This window comes from Ranitomeya imitator, chromosome 6, assembly GCF_032444005.1.
Source record: "Ranitomeya imitator isolate aRanImi1 chromosome 6, aRanImi1.pri, whole genome shotgun sequence".
Classification (NCBI taxonomy): Eukaryota; Metazoa; Chordata; class Amphibia; order Anura; family Dendrobatidae; genus Ranitomeya; species Ranitomeya imitator.
In genome coordinates this window covers 244,500,365-244,523,154 of record NC_091287.1, presented here as the reverse complement: position 1 = coordinate 244,523,154, position 22,790 = coordinate 244,500,365, and the positions used below count along the sequence as shown (strand labels likewise).

The 22,790-nt window shown below is 42.8% G+C and overlaps 1 protein-coding gene across 3 annotated transcripts in view; it reads right to left on the bottom strand.

Annotated features, from left to right (window-relative positions):
- Positions 1-22,790, bottom strand: part of LOC138642409 (uncharacterized) — a 231,603-nt gene that overhangs the window by 30,495 nt on the left and 178,318 nt on the right. For 2 of the 3 annotated variants that reach the window (XM_069730540.1, XM_069730541.1), the window contains exon 16: positions 1,526-2,296. The exons of the other annotated variant lie outside the window; for it this stretch is intronic. In XM_069730540.1, coding sequence (XP_069586641.1) covers positions 1,526-2,296 — 771 coding nt within the window. The remainder of the gene's footprint in view (positions 1-1,525; positions 2,297-22,790) is intronic. 3 annotated transcript variants of the gene reach the window in all.

The following is a 22,790-nucleotide window of genomic DNA, read 5'->3' as shown; positions in this document are numbered from 1 at the left end:
GGCTCGGAAGGGGAGTAGTGACGTTTTAAAATGCAGACTGATGGAATGGTCTGCGGGCGTTATGTTGCATTTGCAGAGCTCCTGATGTACCTAAACAGTAGAAACCCACCACAAGTCACCCCATTTTGGAAACTAGACCCCCAAGGAACTTATCTAGATGTGTGGTGAGCACTATGAACCCTCAAGTGCTTCACAGAAGTTTATAACGTAGAGCCATGAAAATAAAAAAATATTTTGCTCCACAAAAATGATCTTTTCACCACAAAATTTTTACTTTCACAAGGGTAACAGGAGAAATTGTACCCCGAAATTTGTTGTGCAATTTATTTTGAGTACACTGATAACCACTGTTTGGGCGCATGGCAGAGCTCGGAAGGGAAGGAGCGCCGTTGTGAATGATGTCCCTAAACATTAGAAACCCCCCACAAGTGACCCCATTTTGGAAACTAGATCCCCCCAAGGAGCTGATCTAGATGTGTGGTGAGCATTTGAATGACCAAATGCTTCACAGAAGTTTGGCGCAGAGCCGTGAAGATAAAAAATAAAAAAAATTTCCACAAAAATTATTTTTTAGACCCATTTTTTTCCCCAAGGGTAACAGGAGAAACTAAACCCCCAAAAGTTGTTGTCCAATTTGAGTACGCTGATGCCCCATTTGTGGGGGTAAACTACTGTTTTAACGCAAAATTGGCTGGACTCAATGGTGGAGTCATGTCGCGTTAGGAGACCGCCTGCTGTACCTAAACAGTGGACACCCCCCAATTCGAACTCCAACCCTAACCCACCCTTTACCCTAATCCCAACCCGATCCATAATCCTAATGACAACCCTAACCCCAACACACCCCTAATCCCAACCATAAGCCTAATCAAAACCATAAGCCTAATTGTATTTATTTCCATTTTTTTTTATTTTATTTTTTCCTAGCTAAGGGGGTGATAAAGGTGGGTTTATTTACTATTTTTATTTTGATCACTGTGATAGGAAAAAACTTCCTCTTGTTGCCGGGTGCCGGCCGACCGATCTCGGCTGGTGCACTGCGCATGCGCCCGCCATTTTCTTACCAGAGGAAGATGCCAGCGGCCGTGAGGGGAAGGAGGAGGACCCAGAGACACTGGTAAATATGGGGGTCGGGGGGGGGGGGGGGGGAAATCGGGGACCCTATTTCTCTGTCCTCTGATGTGCAATCACATTGGAGGACAGAGAAATTAAATGGCAAATCGCGGTCGCCTGTAAACTGTTAATTACCGACGATCGCAACCCAGGGGGTCGGTAAAAACAGAATCATGTTCTCTGGGGTCTCAGCTACCCCTGACAACAAAGAAAATCTGACTCTGGGGGGCGCTATACAGTTTTTAATGGCGCTGTGGTTTAAGTATCCTTAACTACTGCCGTTAAAAGGCATATCAGTGGTCATTAAGGGGTTAAAGAAATACTTTTATCGTGTAACACACACAATGCACTAAAACATACCTAGCATGTGTACCATATGCAATTAACTCGTATAACATGAAAAAAAGCTTACCTTGAAGAGCTGGGTAAAATGGGGACAGTTTCTCCAGCATACGGACAATGTGGTTAGCGTCTTTTCCTTTAAAAAGCTGAAGTACCTCTGGGCTAAGTTGTCTCCCAGATGCATGCAATGTGCCTGTTGAAGTAATACCCATGACATTGGAATCTGGATCTTGGCTATCGGTTTTAGTTTCCAAGAGTATACTTTTACATGCTTCAAAATCAGAATTTTCAGAGCTTGCATCAAGAATGTGAATAGATTTCGGTGCTTGAGCCACATTTGCAATGACACCAAATAACTGGTTACAATTGGGTTCCGCTTCTGAATTCTGACTGGATTTAGTTACATGGGAAATATGTTTAAATTTATCATCATGTTGTTCCGGTTCAGTATGCTCCACTTTTACATCTATAGTTTCATTAAAAATTGTATTTGACGTACAAAGCAATTCTTGATCTTTGTCCCCAAATTGTTTGCGCTTTTGAGAAGGACCTTTGTCTTTAAATACATTGCCCATGATGCCCGATTTGAAACTTGGACTTTGTAGAGATGAAACAGTATCTGAACTTCGCAGACAGCCAGCAGAACCATATTCACATTCTTCTTGAGAGAAAAATTTGAAAGTAGACAACTCATCTACAGAATCTCTCCTTGTATACTTGTTTTTTTCAACTGGCAGAGGTACTTCTGCTTCATTTAATGGTGTTGGTTTTGAACCACAGAATGCGGAACGACTCGATTCAGGTCGATGATTTGCAAAAAGCGACTCCCATTTTGCCACGTCTACAACATATTGGATACATTAAACAATTTTAACATTTTTATAATGGTTTTGTTTACAGCATTTTTGTCTTGGTGCTTGCTTAGTCTTAAATACTAACTGTATTCTTTAACTGAATGTTAACTAAAACAATACAGTAGTCATTTCTGATATTAGTTTTCATTACATGAAAAGCTAAGTAGAAACACAGACAACCATTTAAAGCAGTAAGAATAGAAAAGGAGGGTGAACTTAGAAAGTATAGAAATCTGTATAGGTGCTACAAATCTTCATCTCACAATAAGCTACTCACAAATATAAGCCTGCAATAAAATGCATTTGTTCACTGCTAACATTTGCATCAATTACATCATTTTGCGTACATTTTTTACTACCCCCAACTAATTGGATTTGACAATTTAAAGGTTTTCTGGAATACTGTTAATTAAGGGGAACAAACCCTTAAAAATCTTCACAGCAGACTAGACTATTTTAAAAGACTCCATCTTTTGTTTTGGCCTTTAACTAGCAATGAAGAAGATACATATTTTTTCTTCTGTAACAAATCCTCTATAAACATGGGTTTAATGCAAATGTTTTGGCAGCTAAAATGAAGAATGCAACAAAAAATTAGAACAAATACGTTTCTACTTATGGTAACAGTATTTGTGATAGTTTAATTTGTCTTGTCCCTGAAATCATTTGGCACGTGCAAAAGCTTAGGCATATTTCAAGTTAATGCAAAAAAATGTGATAAGGCTTCTTAAATTAAGGGGTTGTCCACCTTTTGGTGACTTTCTTACTTAATGTCAATTGGGCTAAAAATCAGTTTTTTAATTGGGTTTCTTTGACATTATTGCACTATTTGCCTTCTACAGCTTCTGTATTGCACAATTGCTGGTGGCATAAGGAGTTAACTGAGAATGGGTCAGTGATCTCACTGATGGTCTAACTGGCGACATTTTAACCTTTACCTGTCATTTTTTAGCTCATCTTTATCACCACTTTAAAGTTGAATGTGCAGAGGTAAAAAAAAAAAATGCAAAAATAATTTTTAGCACCAAATGTGTGGGGGGAAAAAAAAAATTGTCCACAGAGATGGACACATCATTTGAAGTAAATTTGTTATGTAATCTGGCTTAAAGAAGCTGTCAGACGTCAAAATCCATAATTTTTTTTCAAAAAGCTAATCTCTGCTGTATAAGAATATACAAAAGTCCTGTACATTTTGTTTTTGGTTTCTACTTTTTGCTCCTGCACCCAGTTTGTTTACATGTTGCTCGTGCAGACCAGGCAGCTTCCTGGGCGTTTTTGTCAAAGGGAACCTGTCAGCAGCATTGTGCCCAGTAACCTACAGACACTGTCAGGTCAGTGTGGTTATACTGATTAAATGATACTTTGGGATGATGAAATCTATCTTGTGGTGGTCTAATCTTTATTTGTAGTTTTCTGTTAACCCCTTAGTGAGAGCCAATTTTGTTCTTAATGACCAGGCCAATTTTTACAATTCTGACCACTGTCACTTTCTGAGGTTATAACTCAGGAATGCTTCAAAAGTATCCCACTGATTGGAAGACTTTTTTGTGACATATTGAACTTTATGTTAGTGGTAAAATGTCTTCTATATGACGCGTTTATTTAGGGGGAAAAAAAAGGAAGGAAATTTGGCAAAAAGTTTGAAAATTTTGCAATTTTCAAACTTAATTTTTGTACACTTAAATCAGAGGGGGGCAACAAAGTAGTTAATAAATAACATTTCCCACATGTCTGCTTTACATAAGCAACATTTTTTTTGTTTGGACGTTATAAGGGTTAAAAGTCGACCAGTGATTTCTCATTTTTCCAACAAAATGTAAAAAAATTTTTTTTTTTTTTTTTTTTTTTTAGGGGCCACCTCACATTTGAAGTGTGTATGGGGAGTCAACATAAGGCTAGGGTCACATTGCGTTAGGGCAGTCCGTTCGGCGCATAGCGCTACGGACTGCGCTAATGCAATGTCCCAAAAGGGATCGCATTTGCCGATCCCGCTACCGAAGATCCCCGATCACTCAAATGATGGCACATCGCTAGCGCACGCACAATGTGGGCATGCGCTAGCGATGCGTTCGCCATTACAGGCAATGGCGGTGTAAGGTAGTCAGTTAAACGGGGTCACAACGCAATGTGACCCTAGCCTAACAGAAAATACCCAAAAGTGACACCGTTCTAAAAACTGCTCCCCTCAAGGTACACAAAACGACATTCAAGAAGTTTATTAACCCTTCAGGTGCTTCACAAGAAGTAAAACGACGTTGAAGAAAAAAAAAAAAACATTTTGCTTTTTTCACAAAAAAATTTACTTTGGAACCAATTTTTTTTTTATTTTCACAAGGGTATCAGGGGAAAAATGGACCACAAAATTTGTTGTGCAATTTCTATACACACATACATATATACACACGCCGTATATACAGCAGAGTTCTTCAGCACTTTTTATGCACTGAAAACACCCAACTCGGCTTATACTTGAGTGATGGTCCCAGAAAATGGAGGGGGAGAAGCAGTGGTCACAGGAGGCAGGAGCCAGCTGCTGCGGCTAAAGCCTATGCCTGCTGCTAAAGAGAAATTAATATTCACTGTGCTGGCAGTGAACATTCATTTCTCTGTAATAGCGCACAGTGTCAGCTGCAGCAGCCAGCTTGCTGCAGTGGCTATGTGTGACCGCTACTTTTGAGTGTAATGAATATTCACTTCTCTCCACACCCCTCCTTATGGTTTATGTATCCTTCAATAAACATTTTCTTTATTTTTAACAATAGATATTTGTTCGGGTTCTGTTTTTTCGTTGTGAGTTACACCCATGGGAGTGTAGAGAAGTGAATATTCATTTCTTTTAAGTAGATAGCACACTTGACTGCCTGGCTGCTGCACCTGGGACTGCAGGCTACTTAAATAGCAATGAATACTCACTGCCCTCCATGCACATAGGCTCGGCGTGGAGAGCAGCCAATATTCAGACAGCTGTGCTCTGCTTGTAAGCAGCGCATGACGTGCCTTCCATGCACTGCTTACAAGCATAAATCAGCTGATTACACCGGAACAAGACACTGCGAGGGAGCACAAGAAACTAGTTTTTATTTTTATTTTTTTATGGGGACCATGCAGAGAAGAATAGGGATGAGAGGACAATGCATACACGGCTTATACTCGAGTCAATACGTTTTTCCATTTTTTTGCGGTAAAATTAGGTGCCTCGGCTTATACGGTAATGTAAATTATATATATTATATACTAGCTGAAGAGTTGCCCGGGCATAGTAACTAACAGTGGTTAGTTATAACAAATTACAATGATTATATTACACATAAAAACATTTCACATCATATACTTAACACTACAGATTTTCAACACAAATTAACTAAACGATTACCTAAGTATTGATAGTATTTTACGTTCAACTCATTCAAAAGCCTTCTGGATAAACATTTTTGTGCAAAGATGAACAGATTTTTGGCAGTTCCAACTCTTGAACAGGCCACGTAAAGTTGACCATGAGAAAAGAACGGAGATTGCAAATCGATCCCTACTAGTTTCAAGGACTGTCCATGAGCTTTGTTAGTGGACATTACAAATGCCAGTCGAAGTGGAAACTGAAGGCGTTTAAAAGCAAAAGGCAAATCAGATGGAATAAGTGGAATTCTTGGAATGAAAAGGTCCTCTCCTTTGGCACATCCTGTTGCTGAGCTGTGTATCTAAACCTATCCTGTGTGATACCGTCTGCTGAGCTGTGTATTTAATCCTATCCTGTGTGATACTGTCTCCTGAGAGCTGTTTCTAATCCTATCCTGTGTTACTGTCTGCTGAGCAGTGTATCTAATCCTATCCTGTGTGATACTGTCTGCTGAGACGTGTATGTAATCCTATGTTACTGACTGCTGAGCCACGTAGCTAATCCTATCCTGTGTGTTACTGTCTGCTGAGCCATGTATCTAATCCTATTGTGTGATACTGTCTGCAGAGCATTGTAGCTAATCCTATCCTGTGTTACTGACTGCCGAGCTATGTATCTAATCCTATCCTTTGTGATACTGGGCTCCCCCTGCAGTCTGTGTCAGAGGGTAGTTGTGTAAGCACGGTAATAAATTATGTGATTTCCAGCTTTACAGGAGGACGATAACCCCATAGAAATGATAATAGGTTTCCTTTACCACAACTGTCTACAAGGAAAACAGTTGCTTATAGCAACCAATCACAGCTCAGCTACTTATAATTGGCTCTGGTGACATGAAAGATGCTTAGTGTTTGGTGTGTGTGTGCGCGCGCGTACGTATGTGTGTATATATATATATATATATATATATATATATATATATATATATATATATATATATATATATATATATATATATATATATATATATATATATATATATTGCCTAGAATACTACTTCCTGCAATTTGTGCCAACTTCCGTGGCTTTGTCCGGAGCTAATGTCCGGAGATAAGTGACGTCAACAGTGTCCAGTGTCTGATTGGTTGCCGCCTGCTGCGAGCGACCAATCAGAAACGTGCCGTACTGTGACACACTCCGCCCGCCATTTTGGTGTGATTTTTGAATTTTTACCTCACAGCAAGTTTCTACTGCGTGGAGGCGGGCCCAGTGACGTTGCTCTTCAAGCTCCTGCTGAATTTCGTCAAAAAAATGATAATACCATTTACCAAAACTATATATATTTAGTTGTGAAGTGGTTCAGTGACATTTTCACACCAATTTTGAACTTTTGTTTGGTGTTTTCTCCATATACTGCCTATTATTTTTGTTCTTTCTTACTATTATTTATTAATTGTATTATTCTTACATTTGAATAAATAAAGTATATATGGATTCTAGACTCCCGATTCTTTAGAATCGGGCTCGTGGGGTAGTGTAATGTGCTTTTCTGGACAGAGTTCAGATGGTGTTCCTGGGAACTGTTGTAGCCTTTCTTCCAACTTAAGGTACCTTCACACATAACGATATTGTTAACGATATCGTTGCTATTTGTGACGTAGCAACGATATCGTTAATGAAATCGTTATGTGTGACAGCGACCAACAATCAGGCTCCTGCTGGGAGATCGTTGGTCGCTGAATAAAGTCCAGAACTTTATTTCGTCGCTGGACTCCTGCTGACATCGCTGGATCGGCCTGTGTGACACCGATCCAGCGATGTCTTCACTGGTAACCAGGGTAAACATCGGGTAACTAAGCGCAGGGCCGCGCTTAGTAACCCGATGTTTACCCTGCTAAAAGTAAAAAAAAAACAAACACTAGATACTTACCTACAGCCGTCTGTCCTCCAGCGCTGTGCTCTGCACTCCTCCTGTACTGGCTGTGAGCCGGAAAGCAGAGCGGTGACGTCACCGCTCTGCTTTCCGGCTCACAGCCAGTACAGGAGGAGTGCAGAGAAGCAGAGCGCAGCGCTGGAGGACAGACGGCTGTAGGTAAGTATCTAGTGTTTGTTTTTTTTTACTTTTAGCATGGTAACCAGGGTAAACATCGGGTTACTAAGCGCGGCCCTGCGTTGGTCGCTGGAGAGCTGTTTGTGTGACAGCTCTCCAGCGACCAAACAGCGACGCTGCAGCGATCCGGATCGTTGTCGGTATCGCTGCAGCGTCGCTTAATGTGAAGGGGCCTTTAGGGGTCACTGATCCAAGTGCTCCTGTCACCACTGGAGTCACTGTTGCCTTCACCTTCCGCATCTTCTCCAGTTCTCCTTTGAGGCCCTGGTATTTCTCCAGCTTCTCATATTCTTCTTTCTGGTGTTGCTGTCATTTGGCACTGCCACATATATTATCGTTGCTGTCTTCTGATCCTTGTCTACTATCGCAATGTCTGGTTGGTTAGCCAACGCCTGGTTATCCATCTGGATCTTGAAGTCCCATAGAATTTTAACCCTTTCATTCTCTACTTTATCTTGGGTCTCCCATTTAGACTTAGGGGGATTTAGCCCATACGCTGTACAAATGTTCCAGTATACATTTCCTGATACTTTGTTGTGGCATTAGGTATACGCTGTTCGTTCCTACTTACATCTTGCAACCTGCCACTATATGTTGGATTGTTTCCAACGCCTCTTTGCATAGTCTACTCTGTGGGTCTTGTCTTGTACGGTAGATACAATCCTTGCTCCTATGGATCTGGTACTTTGCGCCTGTTCTTGTGCCACCATTATCAGTGTCTCTGTGCTGTCTATGAGTCCAGTGTTCTCCAGCCAATGGTAGGATTTTTTCCACATAAGCCAGCTCCTTATCCGTCGGTTGTACATCCCGTGCAGCATTTTTTCTTGACGTGGTATTTAATGATCTTGTTCTTCCTTCCAGGACTGTTGTTGTTGCTGCCTTAAGGTACCTTCACACAACGATATCGTTAACGATATCGTTGCAACGTCACACTTTTTGTAACGTAGCAACGACCTCGCTAACGATCTCCTTATGTGTGACAGCGACCAACGATCAGGCCCCTGCTGGGAGATCGTTGGTCGTGGGGAATGATCAGGACCTTTTTTTGGTCGCTGATCACCCGCTGTCATCGCTGGATCGGCGTGTGTGACGCCGATCCAGCGATGTGTTCACTTGTAACCAGGGTAAACATCGGGTTACTAAGCGCAGGGCCGCGCTTAGTAACCCGATATTTACCCTGGTTACCATTGCAAAAGTAAAAAAACAAACAAAAAAAAAAAAACAGTACATACATTCCGATGTCCGTCACGTCCCCCGCCGTCAGCTTCCCTGCACTGACTGTCAGCACCGGCCGTAAAGCAGAGCACAGCGGTGACGTCACCGCTGTGCTCTGCTTTACGGCCGGCGCTTGACACAGTCAGTGCGGGAAGCTGACGGTGGGGGACGTGACAGACATCGGAATGTAAGTATGTACTGTTTTTTTAACTTTTACAATGGTAACCAGGGTAAAAATCGGGTTACTAAGCGCGGCCCTGCACTTAGTAACCCAATGTTTACCCTGGTTACCTGGTTGCTGCAGGGGGACTTCGGCATCGTTGAAGACAGTTTCAACGATGCCGAAGTCTTTCCCCTGATCGTTGGTCGCTGGAGAGCTGTCTGTGTGACAGCTCCCCAGCGACCACACAACGACTTACCAACGATTACGGCCAGGTCGTATCGCTAGTCGTGATCGTTGGCAAGTCGTTTAGTGTAACGGTACCTTAAAGGGAACCTGTCACCCAGAAAATCGCGGGTGAGGTAAGCCCACCGGCATCAGGGGCTTATCTGCAGCATTCTGTAATGCTGTAGATAAGCCCCCGATGTTACCTGAAAAAGGAGAAAAAGACGTTATATTATACTCACCCAGGGGCGGTCCCGCTGCTGGTCAGGTCGGATGGGCGTCTCTGGTCCACTGCGGCGCCTCCCATCTTCATTACAAGACGTCCTCTTCTGATCTTCAGCCACGGCTCCGGCGCAGGCGTACTTTGCTCTGCCCTTTTGAGGGCAGACAAAGTACTGCAGTGCACAGGCGCCGGGCCTCTGACCTTTCCGGCGCCTGCGCACTGCAGTACTATTCCCTGCGCTCAAGAGGGCAGAGCAAAGTACGCCTGCGCCGGAGCCGTGGCTGAAGATCAGAAGAGGACGTCTTGTAATGAAGATGGGAGGCGCCGGAGCGGACCAGAGACGCCCATCTGACCTGACCAGCAGCGGGACCGCCCCTGGGTGAGTATAATATAACGTCTTTTTCTCCTTTTTCAGGTAACATCGGGGGCTTATCTACAGCATTACAGAATGCTGCATATAAGCCCCTGATGCCGGTGGGCTTACCTCACCCGTGATTTTCGGGGTGACAGGTTCCCTTTAAGGCTTTCAGCCTTTGCTGCCGTTTTTCAGATATATTCCTGGATACTTTGTGTTTCGCATGCAATTGTGGCTTGGACACTCGCCAAGCCCTGACCACCCTGAATCTGAGTTTCTCCCTCTTCATCATGCTGCTCTCAGATGGAACATAAAAAAAAAACCTGGTTAGAGTTCCTTTAACCCCTACACGACCAGTCGATTTTCTGCTATTTTTTCCTCCCCTTTTTCCAATAGACAACTTTTTATTTTTCTGTCCATATAGTTGTATGAGAGCTTGTTTTTCGTGGGACAAGTTCTTCACCATTCATTTTATCATGTGATGCACTAGAAAGCGGGGTAGGGAAAAATAGCAAGTACGTTGAAATTGCAAAAAAAAGTGCAATTCTACAATTGTTTTTTGGGTTTCTGTTTTTCATGTTGAATATATGGTAAAAGTAACTTGGCAATATAATTCTCTAGATCAGTGTGATTACACAGATACCAAACAGTTTTTTATTTTTTACTTAAGTGCTTAAAAAATTCTGAAATTTGTAAAAAATAAAATTGAGTATGTTGCCATTTTCTGAAACCTGTAACGTTTTTCAATTTTCAGGTTATGGGATATGTTCTCTTTGGTTATGCAGTTTACCCATCGGATTAATGTTATATTTTGATAGATCAGACTTTTACAATGCAGCAATACCAAATGTGTGTGTCATATAGAAAAACTGTAAAATCCATAAAGACATATCTGGTGAGGGGATATATCCTGAAATTGACGAGAGGGTTAAGGGAAGTGGAGTTGTCCAAAAACCTACCCACAAATGTTTTATTGGGGACCTACGGTATGTGCGACGGTTGGTTGCTCAATTCATTCCTGACAACCTCCCAGATCTGACACTTCATGTGATTCAAATGTCGGTAATTTGAATGTCAATGTGTTGCATGAAGAGTTTAGTTGTACGGGAGAACGGAGCCATATGACGCTAAGGGGTGATGTTGCTGAGGATCTCCTAAAAAGAGCGAGCATCAGTGCTAAGGACAATGGGAACAGGCATAATCAAAAAGGTGGTGGCATGAAGCTGAGAAGTGTCATGACAGACTGCGACATGGCCAGTGGTAGCTGCCCCATGCTTAGCACTGCTCCTGATGTATTTGGGGAGCATCGGGTCAGGCACAGGGATCATAAAGAAGGTGGTGGTGTGCAGCTGAGCAGTGTCACGACTGAATGAGTCAACCAATGGTAGCTGCAGCATGAATCGCTTTGCACTGCTCCTGAGCTATCAGGAGAGGCGGGGAAAGTTGTATCCCCAGCCTTTCAGGATGGTGGTGAAGTGTGTCCCTCAGCCTGTCAGGGTGATAGGAAAACGGTATGCACAACCCGTCGGGGTAATGGGAAAGTATTATCCAGTCTGCCAGGATAGTGAGAAAGTGTTACGCATAGCCTAACAGGATGGTGGGAAAGCGTTATCCCCAGGGGAGACCGCAAACACAGCTGCTGTCACCCTCAGTCAGAATACCCAGAACGCAGGTAACACACTGCCTTTTGAACCCAAATCACCCATTGGGATAACAAGACCAATTACTAATCCAGAGCAGGTCTCAGACGGTTCTTGTGAGGTTGGGGCCTTAACACCACTTCTAGCTACCTCTAGCCAGGGGTTTCAGACTGCACTGAGTGACCTCATGGAGAAGCCCATGTACAGAACAGTGGCTCAGTGGTTAGCTCTGCAGCCTTACAGCACAGGGGTCCTTGGTTAAAATCCCAAGGACAACATCTGCAAGGAGTTTGATGTACTCCCCGTGCTTGCATGGGGTGGGGGAGGGGGGAATTTACATATTCATATTTGAAAAAAAAAACAAAACTTGCCTTTCTGGAATATATAAAATGTACTAGCTCCATTCCTCTTCCTCAGTAATTCACACCCCTGAAACCATAGGCTAACTGCAATAGGTGCCCAATAAGCCTGAATAAATGATTTGTGGTAGCAACTAGCAGTTTCTTGTTTTTTTGTGTTGGCAGTGATTGTATCGGGGTGTGTATGACAATGCTTTGGAATCAAGGTGTATATACACCATACGCTCACGGTGAGTTCCCTCATAACAGGCCTAGTAGGGGAAGCCGCAGCCTTGTCCATTAATTGTTAATTGACAAATTGGTGGCAGTGATCTGCGCAATTTTCTCTGCTGTTCGCCTTGACCATGTGTAAAAAATTTGTGTAATTTTTAATGGGGCAAAAGGAGGGCAATTTGAACTTGTTTGGGGGGAGCTCATTCTAAATTTTAATTTTTTTTTCATTTTACTATGTATAGTGAAAACCACGATCTCCTATAAACACCAGCTAAACGCTGGCTTTCACAGGGTAATTGTCATGACAAGGACAGAGGTCTTCAGCAGACCCTTTGCCTTCCTGGCAACCTGTCAGCACCTCACAATCACATGCCAGTGTGCATAGAATGACTTTCTCCAATGGCAGCGCATGTTAAATGCTGCTGTCAGACATTGACAGCAGCATTTGACAGGTTAAATTCTCCACTCCACCCGCCGTTAAGAGGAACATTATTAAATCAGCCATGTGCTGGGAAGGATTAGCCATATTTAGTGAAAGAGATAAGGAAATGTGTTTTCTCTTGTTTAATGACCACAAAGGATCACTTAAATATTAAAATAATTGTAATGAAAAGGGGAACAAATTTTAAAATATCAGATTTTTCTTTTTTAAACTTAAGAAGCAGGGCTAGTGACAGCAATTTGGATTAGCAGCAGGTTTTATTTTCTTGCTTTTAGATTTATTTCATATGCTGCAACCCCCATGAAGGTCATAATTTTTTTTTTTGGAGTGGTGGGGGAGTGATTTCAACAGTTGAAAAGTTTTTTTTGTTTTCATTTTTCACTGCAGAGTTAGCATCCAGAATACCTGGCCGTTTTTCATCTATGGGTGGTCCAGAAATAGGTAAGCTGACCAGAGTCTATGAACTCCCCTATACATATAAATATTCATCTGAGTCCAGTGTTCATATGTTTTCAAACATTAGAGCGGAGAAAGACTGTTCGACACTTGTGGTGGGAGATGATGTCATGGGATTATCTGGAGGCCCATAAGAGCAGTACATTTTCAGCCAATCCCACCTACCGCTGATTTTCATCTAATGTGTCTGGGGGGGCTTTTAGGCTATGTGCACACGTAGGAAATGTGGTGCAGAATTTTCTGCACTAAATCTGCATCTGCAGATTTGATGCAGTTTCTGTGCAGTACAATGTAAATCAATGTGAAAAAAAAGCTGTGCACATGGTGCAGAAAGAACTGCTGCAGAAACGCTGCAGAACTGCACAAAAGAAGTGACGTGCACTTCTTTGAAATCTGCAGCGTTTCTGCACAGCTTTTTCTGCAGCATGTGCACAGCTTTTTTTTTTCACATTGATTTACATTGTACTGTAAATCACAGTGCAGTTCTGCAGTGTTTCTGCAGCAGAAAAATCTGCTGCAGTTCTGCACTAAGGCTATGTGCACACCTTGCGTCGGGTCCCTGCGGGTTCTCCCGCAGCGGATTTGATAAATCTGAAGGGCAAAACAACTGCGGTTCTCCCTGCAGATTTATCGCGGTTTGTTCCGCGTTTTCCGCTGCGGGTTTCCGCCTATACTATTGATGCTGCATATGCAGCAATATGCAGCATCAATAGTAATGTTAAAAATAATAAAAATTGGTTATACTCACCCTCTGATGTCCGGATCTCCTGGGCGCTGCACCCGGCGTTCCGGTTCCAAAGATGCTGTGGGAGAAGGACCCTTCGTGACGTCACGGTCATGTGACCGCGACGTCACCGCAGGTCCTGGTCGCACAGCAACTCTGACCGGACGGCCGCGTGCAGCGCCCAGGAGCTCCGGACATCAGAGGGTGAGTATAACCAGATTTTTTATTTTTTAACCCCAAATATGGTTCCCAGGGCCTGGAGGAGAGTATCCTCTCCTCCACCCCGGGTACCACCCGCACATTATCCGCTTACTTCCCGCAACGTGGGCACAGCCCCATGCGGGAAGTAAGCGGTTCAATGTATTCCTATGGGTGCAGAATCGCAGCGATTCTGCACAAAGAAGTGACATGCTGCGGGTTGTAAACCGCTGCGTTCCCGCGCGGTTTTTCCCGCAGCATGTGCACAGCGGTTTGCGGTTTCCATAGGGTTTACATGTTACTGTAAACGCTATGGAAACTGCTGCGGACCCGCAGCATCAAAATCGCGGCGGTTCCGCGGAAAAAACCGCTAAGTGTGAATATAGCCTAAATCTACATCATGTGCACATACCCTTACGGTGGCAAGAAAAAAGGTTTAGGCTGTGTGCACACGATGCAGATTTGGTGCAGAATTTTCTGCATAAAATCTGCACTAAATCTGCATCCCCTGGCAGAATCCGCAGGTGCGTTTTTTATGCGTTTTTTACCAATGGATTTCTATTATGGAGGGTGCAGAAACGCTGCAGAACTGCACACAAGTAGTGACATGCACTTCTTTGAAATCTGCAGCGTTTCTGCGCAGATTTTTCTGCACCATGTGCATAGCTTTTTTTTTCACATTGATTTACATTGTACTGTAAATCACAGTGCAGTTCTGCAGCGTTTCTGCTGCAGAAAAATCTGCTGCAGTTCTGCACTAAATCTGCACCGTGTGCACATACCCTTAAAGTTTCAAGAGAATCTGTCACCAAGTTTGTCACATGTGAGATATAAAGCATTCTAATATACTGTAAAATATACCCTTAATCTGGCCTGCAAAACAAGAAAAAAAGCGTTTAAAATACTCACCTACTGGCGGTCAGGTCTGATTGGCATCGCTGGTCTTGGTCCGATGCCTCCCTTCGTCTTGCAGTCCTCCTTTTGTGTTTCATGTGGATGTCGCGTGCTACATCATTCAGAGTGTGTCCCCAGCATTGTATTCCTGCGCAGGCATACTTCTCTGAATAAAGTACTATAGTGCACATGCACTAGGGGCTCTTTGACCTTTCCTGGAACATGCGCACTGCAGTACTTTGTTCTGCCTTCGACAGGGTAGAGAAAAGTATGCCTGCACAGGAGCGCAAAGCCGAGGGACACGGAGTGGATGACGTAGGACTTGTCATTCACACAAAATAAGACAGTCCGGCCCGTCTTGCAGGCGGGATTAGAGGCATATATAGCATATTAGAATGCTGTATATCAGGGCTGAAAAGGTGGTGGCCTCATCTCACATTGGACAAACCTGGTGACATGTTCCCTTTAATGACTGGAAACAAGCGACCACCAATTAGTAAATACTGACCAATAGGTGGCTGACAGGCTTAACAATGCACATTGAACAAGATCTGAGGCCTCATTCACAAATCAGTATTTTTGATCAGTATTTCATCAGTATTTTTATGTCAAAACTAGAAGTCAGGTGTCAAGCTTTCAATTATTTTTCTCTGCAAGTTCCAGTAGTTTTGGAGTACAAACACTGATGCAAATCAATAACCTGTGAATGAGGCCTAATACAGCATTCAGTCCATGCACTGCGAAGTAAGAACATCTTTTACGTAGCACAAAATATAATTTCATCTAATAAATCAGACTGTTTATTAACTTGGATGGTCGGTAGCCTGTTTATACTGCAAGATTAGCAAAAAATGAATTCTTGTGAATGTACATTTACAAAAATCTTCAAGAGAATGCACCTAAAAGGGAACTAGTCAAAAAAAAAAGTATATTAACACCATTAAAGGGAACCTGTCAGCAGGATTGTGCAACAGTAACCTACACACAGTGTGAGGTCGACGCCGTTATACTGATGAAAATGATACCTTGGTTGATGAAATGGGATAACCTGAAGGTGATCACTATCTGGAGGAAATTAACTTTACTGCCCAGGCAGACTCAATCTTTCAGTCATATAGGTGGCACAGGCACGGTTTCAGTCACTGCACAGTGAAAAGAGGGCTGTAATCACGGTCCTGGCACTGACTTGACAGCAGACTCAGTATAATGCCACATTCAATAATGGGAAAATGGGAAAACTGCTTGTACTACCACAGAGGTAATTACATGAAATTAAATGCCCCTGTAGTAAATTATAGGCTGGTTGCACAAAATGCCCTATGAATATCATGGGGGTGCTGCACAAGGCTCAACACTAACAGGTATACAAAATTGTCCATAAACATTGGCGCAGATGTTGCAAACAAAGACAATTGATTTTTCAACTGGACTCCTTTAACCCTACGTCAGGGGCAATATGTTTCATAACGAATTTAGGGACATTGCGCATCCGGCACAGGCTAGAAAATTGGCTATATTTTCCTTTTTTTAAAATTTCAATGCTCTAAAAGTGATCAGTTACCTTAATAGGAATGTAATAAATGAGAATACACATAATCAGGTGAAAAAAAATGTTTAATAACCAGAAAAGTATGGTGTTTCCCAGACAAACCACTGAAAATAGAGAAATGAAACTAAGGCTACTTTCACACTAGCGTCGGATTCGGCCCGTCGCATTGCGTCGGGCCGAGATTCCGACGCTAGCGTTTGTTGTGCCGCACAACGGGTGCAGCGGATGCATTCTCCGGTGCATCCGCTGCCCCATTGTAAGGTGCGGGGAGGTGGGGGCGGAGTTCCGGCAGCGCATGCGCGGTCGGAAAAAGCGGTCCGTCGACTGCAAAAAACGTTACATTTAACGTTTTTTGCTCCCGGCAATCCGCCACAACATAGTGCAACCGTCGCAAGACGGTTGCGACGTGTGTCAATACGTCGGTAATGTTAGTCTATGGGGCAAAAACGCATCCTGCAAGCAACTCTGCAGGATGCGTTTTTTCCCCTAAACAACGCATTGCGACTTTTAAAAAAAAAACGCCAGTGTGAAAGTAGCCTAAGTGAGCTGCGCCTGTCAGATTAGTTGCCCCTGACGGACGGTTAAACCAAGAGGGTTAAACAGTGAGGTTGAATTTTGCATTCCATTAATTAACCAACCAAAATCTGTGAAGCAGTACCATAAATGGGTGTGTATTTCATCCCTGATGATGGAAACGGCTTGTTTTCCGAAACGTGTTGCAATTCTGGTCCTTTTAGCACTCCTTACTGGTCCAGGTCACGTGTGACACCTACATCATGAAGGTCCTGCATTATGAAGGTCATGCTGCTGCATGGATGCTATCGTCACGAAGGCTGGATCTGCAGTGCTCACACGTACACACCCACTTAGAACTGGAGGAGCTGTACAGAGCATGCGTGACCGGCCGGGACAGTGCTCCTCCGATATAATCCTTCTGCCCCAACAGCCCTCTCCCCACACCATCTGAATGGAACAAAAGATCCTGGGAGAATGAATGACATCTAAATTGCAGCACAGCATCACATTTACAAGAAGCTTAAGTAACTCTCTACATACCTAAAATATTAACCCTCAGTTAGTTCCCGGACACTGTTCCCTCACCATCCTGATTGCAAGTCGCACCCCGAGTGGGACACTGTTATACTGTCCTAGGGGGTTTGTGCATCACATCAAGAACTTATAAATTATCTGAGTATTAACACTACGTCTTCTGACCTTGTCCAATTGTGGAAGTGGACCATAGCGCAAACACGCTTAGTTACATTTACTTTCTATTGAAGACTGCTGTGGTTGTGGTCCTAATTTGTATCTGGTCCTTCGCTCTTACACCAGCGCCACTATTTGCAAATAGCTCACATTCAATAATTGGTCAGTATTTTACATCAGTATTTGTAAGCCAAAGCCAGAAGTGAAACAAATACTGAATGTGGGATTGGCTGAAAATGTACTGCTCTTATGGGCCTCCAGATAATCCCATGATGTTATAAACATCATCTCCCACCACAAGTGTCGATCAGTCTTTCTCCGCTCTAATGTTTGAAAACATATGAACACTGGACTCAGATGAATATTTATATGTATAGGGGAGTTCATAGACTCTGGTCATTTTTTTACATAAAAGGTCATGGGTAATACACACACACATAAATATATACTAGATTGTGGCCCGATTCTAACGCATCGGGTATTCTAGAATATGCATGTCCCCGTAGTATATGGACAATGATAATTCCAGAATTCGCGGCAGACTGTGCCCGTCGCTGCCCGGGAAGGACGCGGGATGTCTACGTCCTTTATGACATCATGGTCGCTGTGCCTCGACCAATCAGAGACGCGGTATTTCCAGGACAGACAGACGGAAAAACCCTTAGACAATTTATATATATATATTTATATATATATATATATATATATATATATATATATATATAATACTTTTTAGATATATATATTTTTTAGAATATATATATATATATATATATATATATATATATATATATATATATATATATATATATATATATATATATATATATATATATATATATATATATATATTAGATTATATATATATTTTTTTAAAGCTTCATTTAGTCTCTCTATGGAACTTTTAGCACTGTGATCACTGGTATAATGCATTATACCTTTCAGTGCTGAACTGACAGAAGCCTCTTCCACCATCTCCGAGTATGGTAACCAGATGTCATTATGACGACCGTGGGTTGCCATTGCAACGATCAGGCCCTCATGATAAAACATGGACACGTGAACAGCCACACGTGTTTATTGTAGAAAATAAAAAATAAAAAAACAGGAAAGAAAAAAGGCTCTACAGCAGGTCACAATACCAAAGCATTACACGATGCACCAGATCCACCATGATAGCAGGGGCACCACAGGTGCAAAAAACTAAGAGAACCTGTCAGCAGGATTTAGCCCTATAAACGAAAAAGGCATGGCCATAATGGCATTGTGATGCTGTTTAATATGACAGCTGATGTAAAGGGATCTGCTCAGTGGAAGACGAATAGTCACCTTATGAAGTTTTCATAAAATTACATCTTCTGTGAGCTTCAGGGCGGGACGAAGACCCTGCCCACACATCCCATCCACAGCACAGAAAACAGAAAAAGCCATTTTTGAAAAACTTCATAAGGTATTTGCCAGCCACTGAGCGCATCCCTTTACATTAGGCATCATATTAGCACCACAGCGCCATTATAGCAATGCCTTTAGTTTATGGAGCTAAATCCTGCAGACAGGTTCACGTTAAGACAGTCTGAGCATGTACAGTACTGTGCAAAGCTTTAGTAAAGTGTGAAAAAAATGCTGCAAAGTAACAAATGCTTTAAAAAATATAGCTGGTAATAGTTTTGTTTATTCACCTTGCATCTTGGTAATTGATAAAACTTAAAGTGAAATCTAAATCACATCAATATTTTGTGTGATCACCAAATTGCCTTCAAAAGTTGCATAAATTATTGCATGTACACTTTAAAAAAAAAAAAAAAACCACAAGGATTTCGTAGAATTATAGTTAAGGGTATGGGCACCATTTGTACCCAACAGGTAATAATATTATCATTTATAGTTTGAAACAGTCAAAGGGGTTGTCCAGGCCAAAATGAAAAATTGGTAGTTATTCTGTGTGACTGCAGACTTTTTCCCCCACCTACCCAGTGCACGCCTGTTTCTGATCTGGAAGTGGCGGTGACGTATAGCATATGCATACTCCCGGGTAGACGCAGTCTAGTGGGCATGCCTTCATTCAGTACACTTGTATGGAGAGAGAGTACACCTACTAAGACAGCTTCTGCCCAGGAGTATGCATATTGTATACATTACCAGATTAGAAACAGGTGAATCCTCGCAGCTCAGTGCATGCACTGGGGGAGTAGGGATTGACATCAGAGCAGACTTTTTTTCAATCGCATCAATCCGAGGACACAAACGCGTTCTGACCCCACGGTGACCTCTCTGCACTTCCTCATTCCGCCTTGGGGACGTTGTAGAATAGTCACTGTGCGGATCTGTTGTGCTTTGCTGGGCCTTGTGGTTCCCTAGACTTTTTTAAGCCTGTGCATCAGTGCTGTTCGTGCTCCTGAAGTTCCGAAGAAAGAAGAGTTCCTGATCCCTCTCTGATCTTTCCTAATCCACTCCAATCTCTCCACTTCTGTCACCAGGCGCTGATCAGTACTTGATCGCTCGAATTTTGGTAGTTTTTCTTTTTTCGTGCGTCCTGCAGCTGCCGAGCGTTGATCAGTAACGCAAATCACTGATTCGCACTTGTGCTTGCTGTTTTCCACAACTTTTTTTTTTTTTTATTTTCAGTAACTATTTCTTCTCCACCCCCTCCTTTTGTACCACTCCATGTGTGCGTCCAAAAGCCACTGAGATGCTGATTAGATGCATACCATTGATTAGTACTGTGTGTTTATTTGGCAGCCACTTTATTTTCCTCCTCTTTTTCCACATCTGTGCGTGCTTCTTACAGCAGTTGAGCGCTCACCGCTCTCTGTTTTAGATTAGATTAGGAACAATTTAAAAAAAAAAAACTGCAGTAATAGAAGTCTAGTACAGTATTTTTTTTATTGAAACCAGGGATTCAAGCTTCAGGAGGCTAATTTGCATATTCCAGGTGCCTTCTGGGAGAAGCGAAGTCTCCCTAAGCTAGAAGATCGTTGGGTACAGCCGGGACCAGCTGCTTCGAAAGCATCACCAAACCAGGGATTCAAGCTTCAGGAGGCTAATTTGCATATTCCAGGTGCCTTCTGGGAGAAGCGAAGTCTCCCTAAGCTAGAAGATCGTTGGGTACAGCCGGGACCAGCTGCTTCGAAAGCATCACCAAACCAGGGATTCAAGCTTCAGGAGGCTAATTTGCATATTCCAGGTGCCTTCTGGGAGAAGCGAAGTCTCCCTAAGCTAGAAGATCGTTGGGTACAGCCGGGACCAGCTGCTTCGAAAGCATCACCAAACCGCGCGCCGTAATTTTTGCCTGTAGGACATTATTGCAAGAGAGCTTGGCTGAGTAGATTACACAAGAAGGAAAACACACAGCAAGTCAGCAGGATCTAGGAGCAACATGGCAGATGTGACAACCTACATGGTGAGCTGCAGCATGTGCTACATGTTCACAGATCGACCAGAAGAAGAATCCAATTTCACCTGTCAGAAGTGTAGACTAGTGGCCCTTTTAGAAGAAAAGGTGCGGGGTCTGGAAGAAAGAATAGCAACTTTGAAACTCATCAAAGAGAATGAAGACTTTCTAGACAGAACAGAAGCATCTCTACTCGTCACAGAAGGTGCAAAAAGTGTCAGAGAACCTCCAAAAGCAGATGAGTGGAAGCATGTGACCAAAAGAAGCAAGAAGACCATGGAGAAATCACCAACCACACAACTGAAGAACCGATATCAAATCTTTGTAGAGGATGAAGATGGCACACCTAAGAATGAAGCAATACCAGCAAGCAAAAAAGAAAAGGGCACACAGCAACAAGTGACAGCAAAAAGTACAGCCAAGAAGCAACGAAGAGTGGTGGTGGTGGGAGACTCACTACTGAGAGGCACAGAAGCAGCCATCTGCAGACCGGACATAACTGCAAGAGAAGTATGCTGCCTTCCAGGTGCGATGATCAAGGATGTGACCGATAGGATACCAAAGCTCTTCAGCTCCAAGGACGTCCACCCATTTCTTCTGATACATGTTGGCACCAATGACACGGCAAGGAAGGACCTACCGACAATCTGCAAGGACTTTGAAGAGTTGGGGAAGAAAGTAAAGGAACTGGATGCACAGGTAGTTTTTTCTTCTATCCTTCCAGTAGACGGGCATGGCACCAGGAGATGGAACAGGATCCTTGATGCAAACAACTGGCTAAGACGATGGTGCAGACAACAAGGATTCGGATTCCTGGACCACGGTGTGAATTACTGGTATGATGGACTCCTCGCCAGAGACGGACTACACCTCAACAAACCTGGGAAACACACATTCGCCAGAAGACTCGCTACACTCATCAGGAGGGCGTTAAACTAGAAGAAGAGGGGACGGGAAGAAAAACATTAGACTCGAACAAAGACGACCCAGGAAAACATACTCAGAAGGGAGGTAAGAACATTTCTAAAACAATCCACAGTGAGGAGATTGGAACAAAACAAAATCCTCTAAACTGCATGCTCGCAAACGCCAGAAGCCTGACAAACAAGATGGAAGAACTAGAAGCAGAAATATCTACAGGTAACTTTGACATAGTGGGAATAACCGAGACATGGTTAGATGAAAGCTATGACTGGGCAGTTAACTTACAGGGTTACAGTCTGTTTAGAAAGGATCGTAAAAATCGGAGAGGAGGAGGGGTTTGTCTCTATGTAAAGTCTTGTCTAAAGTCCACTTTAAGGGAGGATATTAGCGAAGGGAATGAGGATGTCGAGTCCATATGGGTTGAAATTCATGGAGGGAAAAATGGTAACAAAATTCTCATTGGGGTCTGTTACAAACCCCCAAATATAACAGAAAGCATGGAAAGTCTACTTCTAAAGCAGATAGATGAAGCTGCAACCCATAATGAGGTCCTGGTTATGGGGGACTTTAACTACTCGGATATTAACTGGGAAACAGAAACCTGTGAAACCCATAAAGGCAAAAGGTTTCTGCTAATAACCAAGAAAAATTATCTTTCACAATTGGTGCAGAATCCAACCAGAGGAGCAGCACTTTTAGACCTAATACTATCTAATAGACCTGACAGAATAACAAATCTGCAGGTGGTTGGGCATTTAGGAAATAGCGACCACAATATTGTGCAGTTTCACCTGTCTTTCACTAGGGGGACTTGTCAGGGAGTCACAAAAACATTGAACTTTAGGAAGGCAAAGTTTGAACAG